Source organism: Manacus candei, unplaced genomic scaffold, assembly GCF_025592945.1.
Source record: "Manacus candei isolate 608988 ecotype Guabito, Panama unplaced genomic scaffold, ASM2559294v1 h1tg000048l, whole genome shotgun sequence".
Classification (NCBI taxonomy): Eukaryota; Metazoa; Chordata; class Aves; order Passeriformes; family Pipridae; genus Manacus; species Manacus candei.
In genome coordinates this window covers 858158-875805 of record NW_026138096.1, presented here as the reverse complement: position 1 = coordinate 875805, position 17648 = coordinate 858158, and the positions used below count along the sequence as shown (strand labels likewise).

Sequence of the window (17648 nt, the reverse complement as noted above, 5' to 3'; positions counted from 1 at the left end):
GTGCTGACCATTTGTAACTCAAGTCTTTGTATGCAAAGCATCTCAACTAAATCACCCTGAAGCTCAGTCTCAGCAGGGGCTGTGGGCCCATGCCAGGCACTTAACCAAGCACCAGGAAAGTGCTTTCTTTTATGTGAGGTGACTGTCCTTGTCTCGTAGTTCCCTACCTTACTTACTATTTAACGTGTGCATGAAATGAAATTGAGCTCTTAAAGGCATTAGTCTCCTTCATTAATCAGCCTAATGCATAACTGCTGTGGATCACTAGAACTGATTCAAGCAGTTCTGAAGGAAACAGGCAATCACAGGCTGTGAAAGTGCATACGCAGCAGAGTTCTGCACACTGCATCTCTAGTTTTATATTTGGATGCTGTTAAACTTACTGTTAATAGTATCAGATCTTACTTGGTGTCACTGTCCATATCCAGAGTGTCTGAGTGTACAGCCTTTGGAAGGAACCTTTGTTTTCCTTTCAAGTTTCTTGTTAAAAACTACAGAATTTGTATTCCAGTATTAACAATTCTGTTTTCTTTTAGGATCGAAATAGAATGTATGATAGTCTGAATATGCACTCTTTGGAAAACTCCCTTATTGACATTATGAGAGCAGAGCATGATCCACTTAAAGGTATGTTATTATGCTAAATAAAGAAAAAAGGGTCATCCATTCTGCATATTTGAATTAATATTAATTGCTAATTTCGATTCTACGTTCATATTAAAATAGCAAATGAATTATTTTCTCACGCATGAAAAGCTAATCTTAAGCTGTATTTTAATGAAGACATTGGTTTATAGTTGTTTAAAACAAGTTTTACTGTCTTCATAGTTTTTTTCTCATTTCTCCCTCCATCCTTCCGTCCTTTCCCCAAGAAATTTCTAGTTTGTTTTATTTGAAGTTTTCTTGATTGCTGTAGAAAATTCTGCCTCAATTTATGAAGACACAGTATTCTGTTAGAGGTAGCCAAGAGAGTGTGGGAGGGGAATCAAACCACTACCAGTGTTAGCCAGTTAATTTTCCATTTCTCTGCAGTGGAATCTGGAAAGAAAATTAAGTCTATTGATGAAATCAGGTTTTGTCCTTTCAAATATTTTTTTCAAAGCTCCTGAAGGATAATGCATCCAATCTGAAGAAGTCTAGCAATACACTTGGCTTTAGATTGCTGGTTCTTCTTGCTGCTTTGGGCTCTGTTAAGTCACTTGGCCACAGCAGTAAGCATGCAACTAGCATATGTGGGCTTCAATTTTAACTCCTCTGTTCCCTGTACATTTATTCACTTGTGTGAATTCTGTTTTTCCCCACTTTCTCTGGTGCTGTTTACTGTTGAATTGCGGGGCAGGGAACCCAAGCCATTTTATTTGGCCTGATCAAATGTTACTTCATTTGTGGTGTTCTAATTAGACTTAACACAATCTAACTTCAGAATTATCCAGGACTTCAGGCTTGCTTTGTAGAAATTAAATCTCCAGATTGAAGCAACTGAAAAAATAATCAAAAATTATTTATTTCTTTTTTGCATGATTATTTACTCCCATCCATTCTCTATTCACTAGAGGCTTCTAGACTTAATATATGTTGCATTAGTACATAAGGGCCTGTGTTCTCTAATTTAAAGGACACCTTGCCAGAATCTGCTCATAGTTCTATTAAGATCTGTGTAATCAATTGTATGACCTGTAGTATTCAGGTAGCATGTAATAGTATCTAAAGATTTACAATATTCAGCCAAAAGTTTAGAGTTTTTTCCCAAGCTGAAAATCTCTAGAAAGCATCTGTAAGTATGTAGCATATACTTGGGCAGTTAAATTTCCTCCACCTTAAAGTGGAAGCTGAAATTAAATTTTCGTAAGTGTTCTTAAATCTGATGTCCTGTTTCTTACTGCCTACAGAGATTTAATTCCAGTTTTAGCAAATTTGTAATTTTAAGTCCATTATTAAATTCAGTTTATCTGTTCTACATATTAGCTAAACATTATTAACACAAGGGGTTTCAAACAGTGAACAGCTGGCCCCAGTGGTAATTGCTGTGGACTAAAAGCATGTGTATCTCATCAAAGATGAGATGGCTACATGTACCATCCCTGTTCCAAAGCATTGTTGCTTCTGTTTGCTGCACTCAGGTGGTGACTAATATTTCTTTGGTTGTGTGAAAGCTACTGTTAGGAATAAAGTTAGAGAATGCAGATCTGTTGCAGTGAACTATCATTGGCACCTCTCACAGGCCTGAAAACCAGTCTGTTATTTCTTCTTTCTGTGCATGCTGACATGACAAATGGAAATGGTTGCTCTGTTCCCCCTGTCATCTTGCTGTTTTCATTTTGGCTTTGTAATGCAGAAGGGCTTTCAGAGGCACAGTGAGCGCAGAAAAAAAGAACTTTTAATTTTATTCATCTCTTCATATTTTGTTATGATGCAGCGGATGAAAATGATGTATTTCCAATAACAGTTTTCTGTGGAGAATAAGACAAGACAAAGCTTTAAGATTTTAAAGTGAATTTGGTTCATACATAGGCACTTTGAAACACTCAGTAGTTTCCGTCTGTGCTTTCTAGGGACATGAGTATAGGGTGTCAGTCTACAGTTAAGAGATTTGGGTTTTTTACCAGTTTCACCATCATCCTCTTGCAGTGAAAATTCTGCTAAGTTTTATGTTTGAGCTAGAACAGATGGAAGCCATAGATAGTGATGAATTCAAAGGAAACCCATTTTTCTGTTTGAGTGCCAGAGAACAATGCACACGCCAACTGAATTTAAATAGAGTAATTGTGTGCTGTTATTTAAATTGATTGAATAAGATATTTTTTCTCGGTGGAAGTAATTTCAGCTGAAACAGCTATGTTATTAACACTAAGGATGAGAAATGTTCGTTATGGACTGAAAATGGGAAGAAGAGATCTCATGCTAGAAGAACCTTTTAGTTCTTCTCTACTCTCTGTTCAATCACCATTAGTTGGCATTTCTGTAATTTCTGAGCAACTTTAATTTTTTTTCTGTCAACCATAAAACACTAATTTGGTTGTATCATCAGTCTCTGTGGTTTTTCTTTTCACCACAGAAAATCTAACATTTACTTAAGAACCCAGCATATTTGCTTGCATAATGCACAGGATTAAGAATATTATTACTTATTTGTTGTTCTTATTAATATATAACATACTTTGTTGTCACTGAAGAGTATTTTGTAAGTTGAGAATATTTTTATGACAAGTTTTCAAGTAAATAGGAGCACACTAAAACAATGCATCTTTTATATCTGATCACAGCAGTAAAGTGAAAGTCCCTGGAATTTTAAGCACGTGTTTCAGATTTAACTGCTTACAATATCTGGAGTATGACTAAGCATCTTGTCTCAGATTTTGCACAATGCATAACAGACACCCCGTGTACTAGCTACAGTTTTGCATGTCAAGATCCATTTTAGAAGGAAGTCAAATTTCACCACTTTTGCTTTCATGAACTTGGAAAAACTTTGTCTCAAATATGATTCACTGAAAACTAAGTTTATGCCTGCCAAAAAATTGTTTATAGATGCATAGTTTTGGCTTCACTTAGACAAAGTTTAGTCATTACAACAGACATGATCAAAAGAAAAGTAATTTTTAGCTTTCAGTAAGATATTTTCAAGGTAGGGTAATAGGGAGTAGATGTTTGACTTAACTAATCATTGTAGCAGAAATACTGATCATATTAAAACTAATCTCTCCCATGCAGCTTTCTTGAAACACTTTTCATAACTAGATCTTAACCATTCCAAAGGAATATAAACTGAAGTTAAATTAATTCATTTTTATAGTGTTGTTCTTAAATACCCTTTTTATTCTTCTAATGGCCCTTAAAACAATTTTGAGTACTGATAGCCTGAAAAACAATATTGCTAGTATAATTCTTCAGACATACCACTTGTGTACTTGCATTTTTTTCCCCTACTCCTCCCCCAAATACCAATGCACCTTGATGTGAAGAAACAGGAAAGTCAATGCATTTGGGCTAAAACAGATTATGGAGAAAGCTTAGAAGTTGTGGTTATATTTTGTAGGCAGTATCTAACAGTATTGAGTTGATTTAGTGGAATTTTTTATTTACTGTTTTAAACATCTTTCTAGTAAGGACTATGGCATTTTCAATGTAATTTAAGGGCTTATCTTTTGGAATGCAAGAGTATCCATACTGTACTTCACTTACAATTAATTTCTGTGTCCTGACCGACTGACCCTGGGATTAGCTCAGTTGGTCAGAGCACAGTGCTACGAACGCCAGGGTTGTGGCTTCAATCCTGTATGGGCCGTTCACTTGTGAGTTGGGCTTGATCCTTGTGGGTCCCTTCCAATTCAGAATAGTCTGTGATTCTTACATTTTTGCATGCTAGATGTAAGATAATACTGAATTTGAATTAGCCATAGCTATACTAGCTATACTATACTAGTACCAAGAAGGAATATTATTTTTGTTGAATTTTTTTTGGTTTTTTTCATGAGGGTCAAAAAAAAAAATTTAGCAGAGTTACACAAACATATTTTTTGTATAGCTGTTAATAAATAAAATAGAATGGTATTATTTTTCATATCTGTGGGAAAAATAATTCGCTGCACTTAGAAGTCTGCCTTGCACTTTCCTGGGTTTATTTTCCCTTTCAGCTTGTTTAGTTGAGTTTTTCAGCTGTTAGACATTGTTCTTTCAAAAGCAATCTGCTGGTGCATGCTCAGTGAAGTAAAAAAAAAAGGCATTAGTGACTCAGCAACACAGTAGAGAGCGTTCTCTTTTTTTGCATATGGAAACCTTTTTACAAAGACATTTGTTTTATATTTTACGTTATGGAACTCTAAGGTTTCAAGCTGCACAGTTTATTCCTAGAGTAATTCAAATTGTCCTCAGAAAATAGTTTCTGAGGATAAAAAAAAACATGAAGGAAAAAATTCACTCTTAGCCATATAAAAGGCTTTTGAAATTGTACATAGAGATTGTTTCTTCTTTCTGCCATAGAAACCTTTTCTGATAGAAGAATATATTTAAGACTGACAGACTGAATTGTCTAAATAGATGGACTATCAAAGACAACCCATTTGGCCTCATTATGACTTGCATAATTCATACACAGTTGTTGGAAAATGTAACAGCTAGACTTTCTGTAACTAGGTGTTGTCCAAACACGGCTTTGTGCTGTTGTCTTAACTACGCTGATTCCAAAAACTGCTTTCTGAAACTGCTGTGATCCTCAGCCATTCACTGTTACTTGGAAAAGCTTAACTTGGAAGCTTTTTCTCTTCTAGTCAGGGGATCTCTGGAAAAAAAGGAAGTCAGGAAAGGAATTTGTGATTCCCAGTCTCTTCATACAACCAGTTAAGACTTTTTTTTTTGTTTTAAAGGAGGGGAGTAGACATGGCACTTGTGAATCTGTGAGTCAGCAATGTTCAAAGCAGTCATCATACTTATATCTGTCCCAAATGTTTTAATATATAGGGGATTCCTCCAACAATTTAGTTAAATAGGAGTAGAAAATATGCATCTCTAAAATATGTGAATTTGCCTTAGAATGAGAATTAAGCACAACTACATCTCTATGCTGAAAAGTTTACAAAAATTTAAATTTCCATTGCCTGTATTAGTGAAATGAGATGACAGAAATGGAGCTTAAACTAAGTTTGTTACTCTTTCCTCATGGTTTGGATTAGTAAGACTTTTAATTGGATTTACTGGATAAACTGGCCCACCAAAATTTATTTGCAAGTATCTTATTTTTTTTGTCCTTACAGAAGATTGCCTTGTGAGAAATACACACCTGGCAGTTCTGTTAACATTAATTACATTTAGATAAGGAAGAGGGGGCTAAATTTAAAAGAACTCTAGTTGCATCAGAATGTCAAACCTACCTTCTTCTCCTTAGCAATACTGGTTTGAATTTAGACATTATATTTGAGAATTGTTAATTAGCAGTAACATGATGGAGTTGCAAGTTCAGGTTTGCACAAAGAAAATTTTAGTAACATGATGATCTTTATGGTACCAAATGGTAATATTAGGCATTGTATTTGTTCTAGATAGCACATTACAAATTTTGGATGCTGTAGACAGAATCTGTAGACAGATAGTGAATTGATTACTTTTCATTTCTCAGAAATGGAATAAGTTGAATAAGTCTTATTTAAATATTAGATATTTTCTAATTAGTAGTTAATTTTAAACAAGGAAAATGTCTTTATTATTAAAACTTTTTTAAAGCAAGTGGAGGCCACTGGAACTTCTGGAATATCATTGAATGGTTTTTACGATTCTAGATTACTGACATTGAAGTAGAATGGGATTAGATAGGATTTGTGCCTTGTTCTTGAAATGGTATCTTTTTTTTAATGCATCAAATGACATACAATAAAAATAGCCAGCTAGAAATATGTACGAGATAGAAGCAAAGTAAATTGTTGTAAGATGGTGCTCCCATCTTCTATATTTCATAGACTGATATTTTAAGTGAGATTGAATATAGTAAATGTCCATTTAACTAGAATAATCTGTTAAAAATAGTGTGATTGAGCTCTATGTAAAACTGACTCTGAACCCAGTTCCATGTATGAAGTGTTCTGAATTTATGTACATCTTGAAATTCAGATGGACACTCCAGAAAACACTGTGTTTTGCTTCAGCAGAATAATCTGAGGGATAAGAACCTAAATTAATGTGCCAAACAGCAGTGATTGTATTTTGAAAAAGGAAACATTCTGTGTTAAAAATGTTTTTAAAATTGTAAGTTGAAGACCAGATGTTAAGTTCATCAGAATGCAATAATATAAAGTGTAATTTCATTGAAATAACCACATAAATGCGACTTAGACGTGTCAGTACAACAGTACATATACTGAATACTGTGTTACTCATTTTCCTTTCTAACCTTCCAGTCATTCATTATCTGAGTTAGCAATTCATCTCCCTCACAGCAAGAATGGGTTTTATGCTGCAGTGGTGGGCCCAGCTCCCTGGTGCACTCTCTCCCTGCCACTTACAGAGAAGTGCTTCATTATTTCAGCTTGGCATCTGTGTTTCAGATGCAGTTTATTTGTGAAGCTATAAGGGGGGAAAAAAACAGCAGAATGCAAAACCAGAGTTGTAAACCTAGATTTTTCTATCTTTTTAGAAGTTTTCCTCTCCAGGTATTAACACTAGTGGGCTTCTCTCTCCTGCTAGGCCTTAAATCTGACCTCCCTTTATGTAGTAATTACAGAAGAAAAAAATTTATATTTTGTCTCTTGCTGAATACGAAAAGAAGATGATTGTGTACAGACAGGGAGAAAGGCTGTCACCACAGACTCGAGAAGATTTAAGATAAATGTCTCACAATTTCTTTTGTTATTTTTGATGCAGCATTCTGCTTTGCAAGAAAGAGCTCTTAGTGTTGCAGGTATTTCTGCAGCACCAAATAGGAACATGACAGTGTGATTTGGTGAAATCCTTGCTGTTAGACAAATGAGTATTAGCCTTTATAGACCAAAGAACTAAGGAGTATAGCCAAGTGACTTATTATATACCAGACTGAACAAACCAGTGGCAGCTCCCAGATTGCAATTTAAGGATGCCTTTTTCCCAGTTCTTTCCCATTTTAACAACATACATTGCTAGAAGGGCAGAATTTTTATAGTTCCAAGAAGCATTAGATGTAGCTGTAAATGTACAATATGACAGAAAAAATGGCTTGTGTATTAAAACTAGACATCCTGAAGACAAGAAATATGAAAACAGAGGTTCCTACAAAGATTTTTGTTTATTGTCTTGCTTGAGCCTACTCAAAGATTCTGTAGAAGTTAAAAAAGACAGCAGAGTGTCCTTTTAGGTAGCATGCATCTGCCTTTTGCCAGGAGCATGCCCTAGCATTTCAGTGCTTTCTCTGCACTTCCAAATTCCACAGCAAATAGTTTGTACCTAATCTTCAAGTGTTCTGATACCGTCCAGTCTTACAGTAATGAAATCTAGGAAGAGAAATAGTACATAGCTGTATAAAGGTTTTTTTGCCACAATGCCTGTAAATAACAAGGCTGGCCAAAATTTCCCAAAATCATCTTAGTTTTATTAATTTGAAGTTTTAAGTTTAAGAGCTCACAATGTGTATTTTTTCGAATTGATTTTTTTTTTTTTGACAAAAAAAATTACCATGTTGGTTTTTTAAAGGAGAATAGCAAAACTTAAACCCTATTATTTACAAATTTTCAACAAAAATGTTTTTTTTTTTTTAGCCTCAGAGGTGTCCCCTGGGACTTTGAACTGCTATTTCAAGAAATTTCTAGTTTGCTGCTAAGCTCATGGGTTTACCAACAGTAGAGGAAAAACAGTCTATGATAGGAATTGCTAGACAACCTTAATATATACATTGTTGATTTGATTTTCTTTTCTTTCCACTCTGGGTTCTTTTTCTTGCAAACCATCTGCATATATATTACCTTTGAAACCTGTGTGAGTTCTAAACGCCCATTGCTTCCCGACTGGATTCTTCTTTATGCCTCCACAAGCATTCTCATTTCCTCCAAAATACTCAAACGTTTAAGTCACAGTATTTTTATATATATGCTTCAGATTATAAGCAAGCAAGTATGTTTGAATAGCGAGATAGATGGCAATGTAGTTTTCTGCACATTAAAACGCAGTTCTTCCAAACACAGCAGCTATTGTAAATGTCTCTCTAGGTCAGTGTGCACTACTGGTATGTTCGCTACTTCCTGTAAACAGAAAGTCTCCTTTAATAAAAAGGAATTTGTAGTGAACAGACATCTCAGCTGTGCATTTTAAACCATTCAATTAACTACTGAGGTACAGCATGCCACCAATGTAGTAAAATGCAGTTGTTGAAAAATTCTGATGTCAGGATATAAGATTTTCATGTAATTTTTATTCAGCTCAAAATGCTGGAAATGTTATCTATCATATTCTTTAATTTTTTTTGACTCTGTAGATAAACGAGGTTTTTTAAATCTAGTTTTACTAGATTTACTGAAAAATATTACACACGAGGGTTATACAAAATACACCAAGATGCAGTCATAAAACAGTTAATAAAATTTTAAGGCCTTAATTGCTATTAACATGATTTTTCTGAAATTGATTCAGTGGAGAAGCACTAAAGTGTAGAAATGCTACTCTGTTAAGCAATGTGCATAGTACAGTTATTCACAGTCACTGTGAAAGAGGAGACTAAAGCAGTCAGCACTATTTCTGGGTGTCATGAAACAAAAAGTGGCTTTATCCTATTGGAGCTGATCCCAAAGCACACTGCAGATCTTATGACCAGAGAATTAAGGTTAAGAAGTCTGTTCTTGTCAGCTTTAACTTGGGTCAAGGGTATTGTTGGTTAATGTGCTTGGAGTTAAATATTAGCTCTTTATTTCCCTTAGGCAAACTGGAAATAGTGTTTAGATCTCAATTCTAAGCTGTGATTTTTTTCATTATTTTTTCTAGCATAATAGTGAAAACCTCTGCATTTGTTGTGTCCTTTGGTTTTTGTTTTCTTTTAAGGTCGCTTGAGTTATCCGCATCCGGGGACTGACAATCTTCTGATGTTAAATGGTAAGTGCTAATCTTATAACAGTTTCTAATTATCTGTAGCTTAGCTTAAATCTGACATGTTGGTATAAAATTATACTATTATATTCTGTTATTGAATTACTTGCCTCTAGTCTTCAACACTGGTGGGACTGTTACCATTTTTCAGAGTTGAATGGCAAGAGCTAATCTTGCAGCAACCTTTCATTATATCTAGCTTATTGGAAATCTGAAATGCTCGTAATGATGCACTATTCTTTTTTGTTGTCAAGCAAACCAGTGATACATTCCCTGAAGAGCTGTTGGAAATCTATTTTTCTGAAATGGGAATTAGAAAAATAAGAAAGCCAGAAACGTGCGTTTTTTTCTGTCTTGGGTAAATAAAGAGTGAACAAGGCACTTTGTATTAGACTCCTGTGAAATAACATTTTATTTTTGTTGGGGTTCTTGGAAGTGGCTTCGTCAAGCACGTGTCTGACTGTGAAATATGCTGAAGTTAGAGTTCACGTTCACGTTCTTCTCACAGTAGGTCAAACTTCATGAACATCTGCTACTCAGTGAAGGCATGAACTTTAGCCTTTGTTCAAACCTAAAGAAGGAAGCAGAGCTTGGTAATCCATCTAAGTCAATAATAAATCAGGGGTTTTGCACACAAATGTTTTCTACACTGGGAAAAATTAGAGCTGTAGTGCCACAGCTTCTCTAGCTTAGAAAACGTGGAAGCTGTTGTACACAAAGGAAGTACACTTTTGTCATTGACTTGATGGGTCTAAACAATAGTGAGGTAAAGATCTCAGTATTAAAAAATGCAGTCAGAATACTTCTTTAGGTTTGAGATTAAAACAAACAAAAAAAAACCCCTCTATGTAAATTGCCTTAACCCTTCTGCATAGTCATTTACACTTGTTCAAATGGATATAAAATGTAAAAAAAAAAAAAAGAAAAATCTATTTTCCCTTGTGTAACACTGAGTAAATGTTTTAAATTTTAAGGAAATTCAGGTTTAACTTTATACCCACTAAAGAAAAATAGTGCACAATTGACATTTGAAGTAAGTCCTTTGCTATTGAATAGTTAACTTAAGATAATGGAGTATCCTGAAAAGAAAAAATAGCTACTTCACTACTGAAATAAGATCAGTGTTTAGCCCACACAGACCATAATCCTGATTTGTGTACCCTGAATATTACAACATTTGCAAAATTTAACTTTCTGTATTTAACTGCAGCTTTAAGACTTTTTCTGCAAACTGGCTTGTTCAGGCAATATATGTGCAACTGTCATTATCTGCTGGTTTATAATGAAGTGTTAGATGGGAAGGTATTAAGAGAAACTGAAATATTTCAATACAATGGGTGTAAGAAACTAATATAATTTTAATTCCTTTTATTAATACTTAGAATGATGAGCTTCTCTTTTTAGAGTTTTGCAAGCTAAAAAAGCACATTGTTACCCTGTGGAATATCTAGGGAAAAAGGGGTTTGTTATTATCATGAACAGGGGAAAAATGCATCTCAGTGGTACCAGTCTACCCTAAAATCTTACCACAGAGCTAGAATATGCACTGAAGAATATCTTGCTTTTAATGCTGGTGTGGTTTCTATTGTACTTTGAAAGGTAGGACTCAGGGTGACTGCTGCTCTCTTTAAAAGCTGTAGTATTATTTTCAGCCTTCAGCAGATGAGATAAAAATAGCAATTCGAGTATCTAAAAGGTACTGCCATACCTAATTTTTATATGTGCCATTTGGAATTTAATTCAGGGCCTTGGTTTAGACACCTAAACTCTCTACCATGTAACTGGAGTCTGATGTAGCCGTCAATGCAGGCCAGTGCAGTCACGTACATGGTTCAGAGCTCCTTCAGGTTGAAGTGTCTGAACTGCAGCTCCTTTACAGCTCGAGAACAGCAGCACTGAGAACAGCTTTTGGGAAGCCCCAGCTGCTCAGACTCTGCACAACCTTTCTTTCTTAGCAGGAATTGAGGGGCTTCCTCCAAATGTGCAGTAATGAGAATTACAGCTTGAACACTTGTCAATGAACTTGTAGTCTTTGGCTTCCTTCTCTTCTGAAGTGGGTTCAAATTAACATTTCCCTCTATCCCTGTACCTGGTGCCTTGGAGGGAGAATAGGGAAAAGGAGATTTGGTAATCCAAAGACTCACATTTGTCCCTTACTTTCTCAGTAAGTACTGTAATAGCTACAAGGAGGAGCAGGAATACCAGACCTTCATGAAAGCAAAGCACAAATATATTTAAGGATCATGGGCCCATCTCTGTGTGCACTAACACATAACACTAGATCATGACCCTCACTGGATTTTGGTTGAATTGATTTTAGTGAACTGGTATCTCTGTATCCCAGTAAGGTTCTGACATGAGCCAGGCTGAAATTCCTTAGTCCTTTTAAGACTAAGCACTTCTAGATAAAATTTATTTTTAGGTAGTTTTTCCTCTTCTTAAATGATGGATCTTTTCCAACTCATTTGAAGTGTACTTACTGAACTGTTGCTAATATTAATATTTACAGTTTTCATTATTTAAATTAATGAAATGAACCAAAGAAAATCTGACTTATGTGTTTTAATAAATTATATATATTATAATTATATCTCTCTTTCGGCTTAAGCTGTAAAAAAAGGAATGCATTTTTAATGACTCTCTCTCAAAAATCAAAAAAAGATACTTAAGAATGGGTTTACCTGAGTACATCTTGTCAGTTTAGAGAGAACCTTTCTGGAGAAAATAATAATACAAGAGTCCAATTTACTGGGGTGTAGGGTGTTTTGTCCCATTACAGGTTTTATAGTTTTAATGCACTGAATTTTTTTCATGGCTATGGAAACATAATTCGCCATTTGCTTAGTTTAGACTTCTTAGAGATATAGATGGTTGTGCTTCTAAGAAAAAAGCTGTTTTACTTCAAACAGAAATTAATAAACTTGTTATACAGGAATTGCTAAATGAGTTGCTGTAGTCTTTTAGGCATGCCAGGCCTGAATGGCCATAATGATGTCTTTCAGACTTAAAATATGAAGGTGTTACTTCTAAAGAAATCTAGATAGAACTTGAGCACCCAAATCCAAAATAATGAAATGGGAATTAGGCACCTACTTCCTTTAGTCTAGACTCTTGGGAAATTATTGCTCTAATTGTTTATGGATTTCTTTAAATGACAAGTATTAATGAAAAGGCTTCATTACATCCCTGTCACCAATTGAACACTGTCAGGACTGTTAGCAATAAATAGCATTTTATCTTTCTATCATAAATTTCAGAGTTATCTTTATAGGAAGTTTGCTAGTAGTTTTTCCTGTTATACAACATATTTTTAATTCAACTCAGTCGTTCACTTGAGTTATTTAAATATGCATATATCTGAGCTGTGATATATATTTGAAATATGTCTGAGTAAAATAAAACAATACATTTGCTATCTTTGTGATAGCATTGCTCACATAATGTTCATTTATATTGTCTCAATGTTAGATAAGTGCACAAAAAACTTATTTACTTTTGTATCATATTACTGTCTCTGAGCTGATTTACATTGCAGAAAGGGGGGATATTAATTTTTCTGACAGGTTTAGGCTGCACTGGTATGCAACTTCAGGGATATACAAACAAAAGGTTTTAGCTGCCAGGGAATGTTATATATACAGCACTCTTGATTTTGGAAGGTTCTAGTGTTACTGGATTTCATTTTGTATTGGACATCATTATACTTCTTGCAAGTCTTGCCTAATTTATATTTTCTAGAATAAAACTGTCTGTTGTGCTTTCTCACTTCTTTGAAATTTTTCCAGGTTATTCGCTAATCAAAATATCCAGCTTTTTATGCTAAAAGATAAATAAGTTCCGTATGACTTATTCTTTGGACAAGTTAAGGAAAGAAGTTTAATCTCTCCTTTTCTGTTGTTGTAAATCAGTTATTTGCCTGCAGTGTCTGGCCTTCTCCAAAAGGGCTGTCTTCCTTGCAATTATTTATCTATAAACATATGCACCAGTTGTGCATATGTTAAATACATACTTATAAACTATTTCTATAGCTAAACTGATAATTTAATTTATATCATATGTATATTTCACAGACCCCATGCTCTGTAAGAGTGCATGTTCTGTAAGGTGTAAAACATTGTTCAAGTTATTTAAATACAGAAATACTGTATTTTTCTAGATGTGAAATTGCAGAAAATCCCTGTCCAGACTAGTTTGCAATCTAAATGGGCAAGACAGATAAATTTTATAGAAGGTTTGCCATGCAAGTAAAGTAAATGATGTGGCAACATCAAGTACAGTTTTTTTCTGTTTTCTCTGATTTCACTGTTTTTTAAGGAATACACAGATAACTTTGGTACACTGTTGCAATTTCCACGTATATAAAACACAGCAGCATCTACTCTTTTAAGTTGAATTGCGTTGTTTGGAGTTTTCTTATCGTTTTAATAACCCTTTTGTGTTTCTCCTCAAAATTACTGTTGCTTCTTTTTGAATGCACAAAGAAAAACACTTCAGGTGTACTGTAACAAAATACTTCTCTACATATCAGCTTATCTTAACTATAAAAATGTAAGAAAACAGCTGAGCTGGTTTGGTGGGCAGAAAGGGGCAGAAGGGAAGAAAAACAGTATGATGAGTCTTGTGCCAAAAGGTGTAGATTAGTATGCATTTTGAGAAAAGAGCATGGCACTGCAGACATTGCTGTGGATGTGATGCACATGAATTTTCCCTGGTTACTCTCGTTTTATTTGTGGATGGAATTAAAAAAAAAGGCATATGGGGGTAAGACAAAGGCTTAGTGACGCTACTGCTAATGCTATGTGGGAGTCACTTTGACCAGGAGTCAGAAAAGATTTGTACATGCTGCAACACTGACATAGAACTGTGTGTCTTGAGTGCCTGGCTTCAGAGGGGAAACAAGTTTGAAGCTCAGCATTAGTCTCCCCATGCAGCAGCACCTCGTGAGAGAACTGATGACACAGAGGAATACACTATGTTTCGTGGATTTAGATCTATGGATTCAGATGGACGTCAGAAATCTGAATTAAGATATTCCTACTTGGTTAGATACCCAGGCCTCTTTCAGAAAGTTTTTTCTATTTTAGCTTACTGGTAGAAAGTTGGAGGATCTGAAAAACTGTTCTCATCAATAATAATTATTTCAAGTGAGAGAGAATAAATCTCAGAGTTCAGTGCAAGCTGGATGGAAAGATGATGACTGTTGTGTGAAAATAACTGTTCTAAGGGAGGAAAAACAAGAAAGATTTTCAGAATTCCATAAGCAGTCTACTGAATTTCTAGAAGGAAGGGATCAAGATAATAAAGGAAAAAAATCATTATACCTACTAAAATTTTTGAAGACCCTTGATGAAGTAGGGGGTACCAGGATATAAGTACTTCATAATGTTAGAATGGAACAATGAATGACAGTTATGAATCACTGATTTTGAGACTGTACATATTTCTGTGGCCCAGAACAAGGGTTGCTTTTTAGGAGAGATGTATGTATAGATGCCTAGTAAAATCAAAACAGTAATGCCAAGACACAGCAGTCTGTGTACAAATGTTGCTGTAACATTGTGGTTTATAGTAACATTATCCATTTGGATACTTAACTACAATGCATAATGATTAAAGTAATTTTTCTCAGATACTAAGGCTGTGAAATAGGAATAGAAAATACTTTGTGGAAATTTAACTAAGAAGTTATACACAGCTCAATAGTTTCTATATTAGTAATCTGTCTATTTTTAATTTCCTAGCCTTCAGGCAAAGAAGCAGTCAGTATGGTTTTCTGAACCGTAGCTATAAGTATGATCTCTTTAAGAATCTTGCAAAACTCAAAAGTTAGGAAAATCTTGGATTTACTTGCAGTCTGTCAGAAATTGTTGCTTTGCCTTTGTACAGTGTTTTTGATACAATGCTATTTCTTGTGACTTGTGCCCTGATTTCATTTGCTACCACAAGGCATCTTTTGTTTCAAACAAAACCTTGCGGTTAATTTTCTGCTAGGTCTTTTCATGAAAAAGGAAGGTCACGGCTTACAGCATTTGCATTGTCACTGCAAAGGACTGTACAAACTGTTCCATGGACCAGGATGTTTCTGTGATTAATTTAACACTTGCTACATGCTTTTTAAAGTAATATTTTCCTTTCTACAATTTCAGTACTCTGTGTGTTATTTAGACATTTACGTAAGATACTAGTCACTTTGAGGATGAATTGCAAAGTTCTCATTCATTATTCATCCCTAGTTAACATGAAGTTAAGATCAAGTTTAAAGACAGGTTGAAATACTTGAAAGAGTGTTTTTTACAATTGGTACTAACATAAATTTTGTAGTAAAATGGTATGGTATTTAAGTAAGATTTCGGTTTAATGCATTCTCATCTACAATTATCAGTACCAAGTATCAATGCAGATTTTTGCTTACTGCTTACCCACATAGTTCTTTGTATCTTAAATATTTTAGTATGTGGGCATGATACAGTTATTTGACATTTTACAATTTGTCCTTTGTTTGCATGCAGCGAGGAGTTATGGGCGAAGACGAGGTAATTCACTTCTGTTTGTTACAGTACAATTAATTCTGATCTGTTACTGATCATTATGATTAATTAATCCAGAATGTTGATTTTAAATGTTTATCTTCATGTTGTCTCAGTTTGGGGAAGATGGAGAGTGTGAGGAAAGGAGGTGTGCAGTCTGGATTGTTATGATCATTAGAGTTTGAATTACAAATCCTTTAATCAGTTAAAAACTGTAATTCTAATCATAATTTAGTTCATGCTAATGGCTACTGCTTGCAGTCATTGTCCCCTTTAAAAGTATACATTTACTAGTTGTCCTTCTAACTCATCTCCTTTTGCTTCTGTAGAAGCGGTAGTGTGCAGAGTAAAAACTAAAAGCCTTTCATGAATTTAGCAAGAAATCTAGTAGACTGCTCTTAGAAATAGCAAACAGATCTTCATAGTGTGAACCAATACATGTTCACTGACCTTGGAAAAGCTGTACTGGTTTTGCTATACCAGGATGTGACCTACAGTTGTTATAAACACCATGTAAAATGTGCAGAAAAAAACGAGATCTTTGGTAGCTTGCAGTACTCACCACGTACACACCAGTTCATGTGTCTGTTTGGATCTCTGCATTGATTCATAACTGAATTATTGCTTGGTAGCCATAATGTAGAGAGGAATGATCTTGTAGATCATGGCCAAAGGATGTAACAGTACAATTGTTTTGACAATTCCTGGCAGATTCTGCTTACTTTTTCACTGTCATAAAACAAAAGGAAACAAGTGTTTAGAAGAGTTTATAATTTTTATTCCCAGTCATCAGAAGAAATGTGAAAGCCTATTGAAATGTGAAAGTAAATTACCTTTTTGCTTTCTTTGTCTGAGAGACTTCATTTAACAGTGAAGAGGATGGAGAAGAAAGTATTAGGGGTCGTATAGACCATATTACTCTAAAAGTGTTGATCCATTGTCCTCCATGTAATCTTAGGTCTCTGAGAAGCTAGAGTGCTTTTGGTAAACCTTTACCCACATTAAAGTAAAACTGAGCTCTCTGGTATCACTTCAGAATGTGTTCTCATGATTTTATTTATAAAGGATAATTGTCATTGTTTTTAGATTTTAACATTGATCTGTGGGTACAAAATAAATTATTCTGAGTATTACTCTTTGACTGTTTTTCCCCCATATAGTTATCTGTATTGTAAGTTGGAATTGTTGAAGAAGTACTTCTTATAAACGAAGCTAAATTATAGTCCCTTTAGATTTAAGATGTTAAGATTAACTCCCATATATTAGTGAAAAGTCCTAAGATTTCCACTTTGCAGTTTCCTTCAGGTTCTTACAATATAAGTCTTATTTCTCCCATTATCCCCTTTTTCCTGTCACTGTCGCTATGATAACAGCTCTATCTTCTCCATCATTCACATTAGCAATGCAGAAATTTGTTGTTGTATCTCCCTTCTTGGTTGTGCAACCAAATATTATTCATATACATCTTTAAGATCTGATCATTCTTACTAGTCTTCATAACTGAAATTCATATCCACATTACTCAGCTGGAACGGTCTTCATAGCATGACCCTCTTCCTCTTATGCCTAAGTTGTTGGTTTACAAGA

The 17648-nt window shown here is 34.7% G+C and overlaps 1 protein-coding gene across 7 annotated transcripts in view; it reads left to right on the top strand.

Annotated features, from left to right (window-relative positions):
• Positions 1–17648, top strand: part of CPEB2 (cytoplasmic polyadenylation element binding protein 2) — a 55038-nt gene that overhangs the window by 15074 nt on the left and 22316 nt on the right. For 5 of the 7 annotated variants that reach the window (XM_051798436.1, XM_051798430.1, XM_051798433.1 and 2 more), the window contains 3 exons: positions 537–627; positions 9490–9540; positions 16044–16067. In XM_051798436.1, the coding sequence (XP_051654396.1) occupies positions 537–627; positions 9490–9540; positions 16044–16067 (166 nt within the window). The remainder of the gene's footprint in view (positions 1–536; positions 628–9489; positions 9541–16043; positions 16068–17648) is intronic. The other 2 variants (XM_051798434.1, XM_051798432.1) reach the window with 1 other exon arrangement.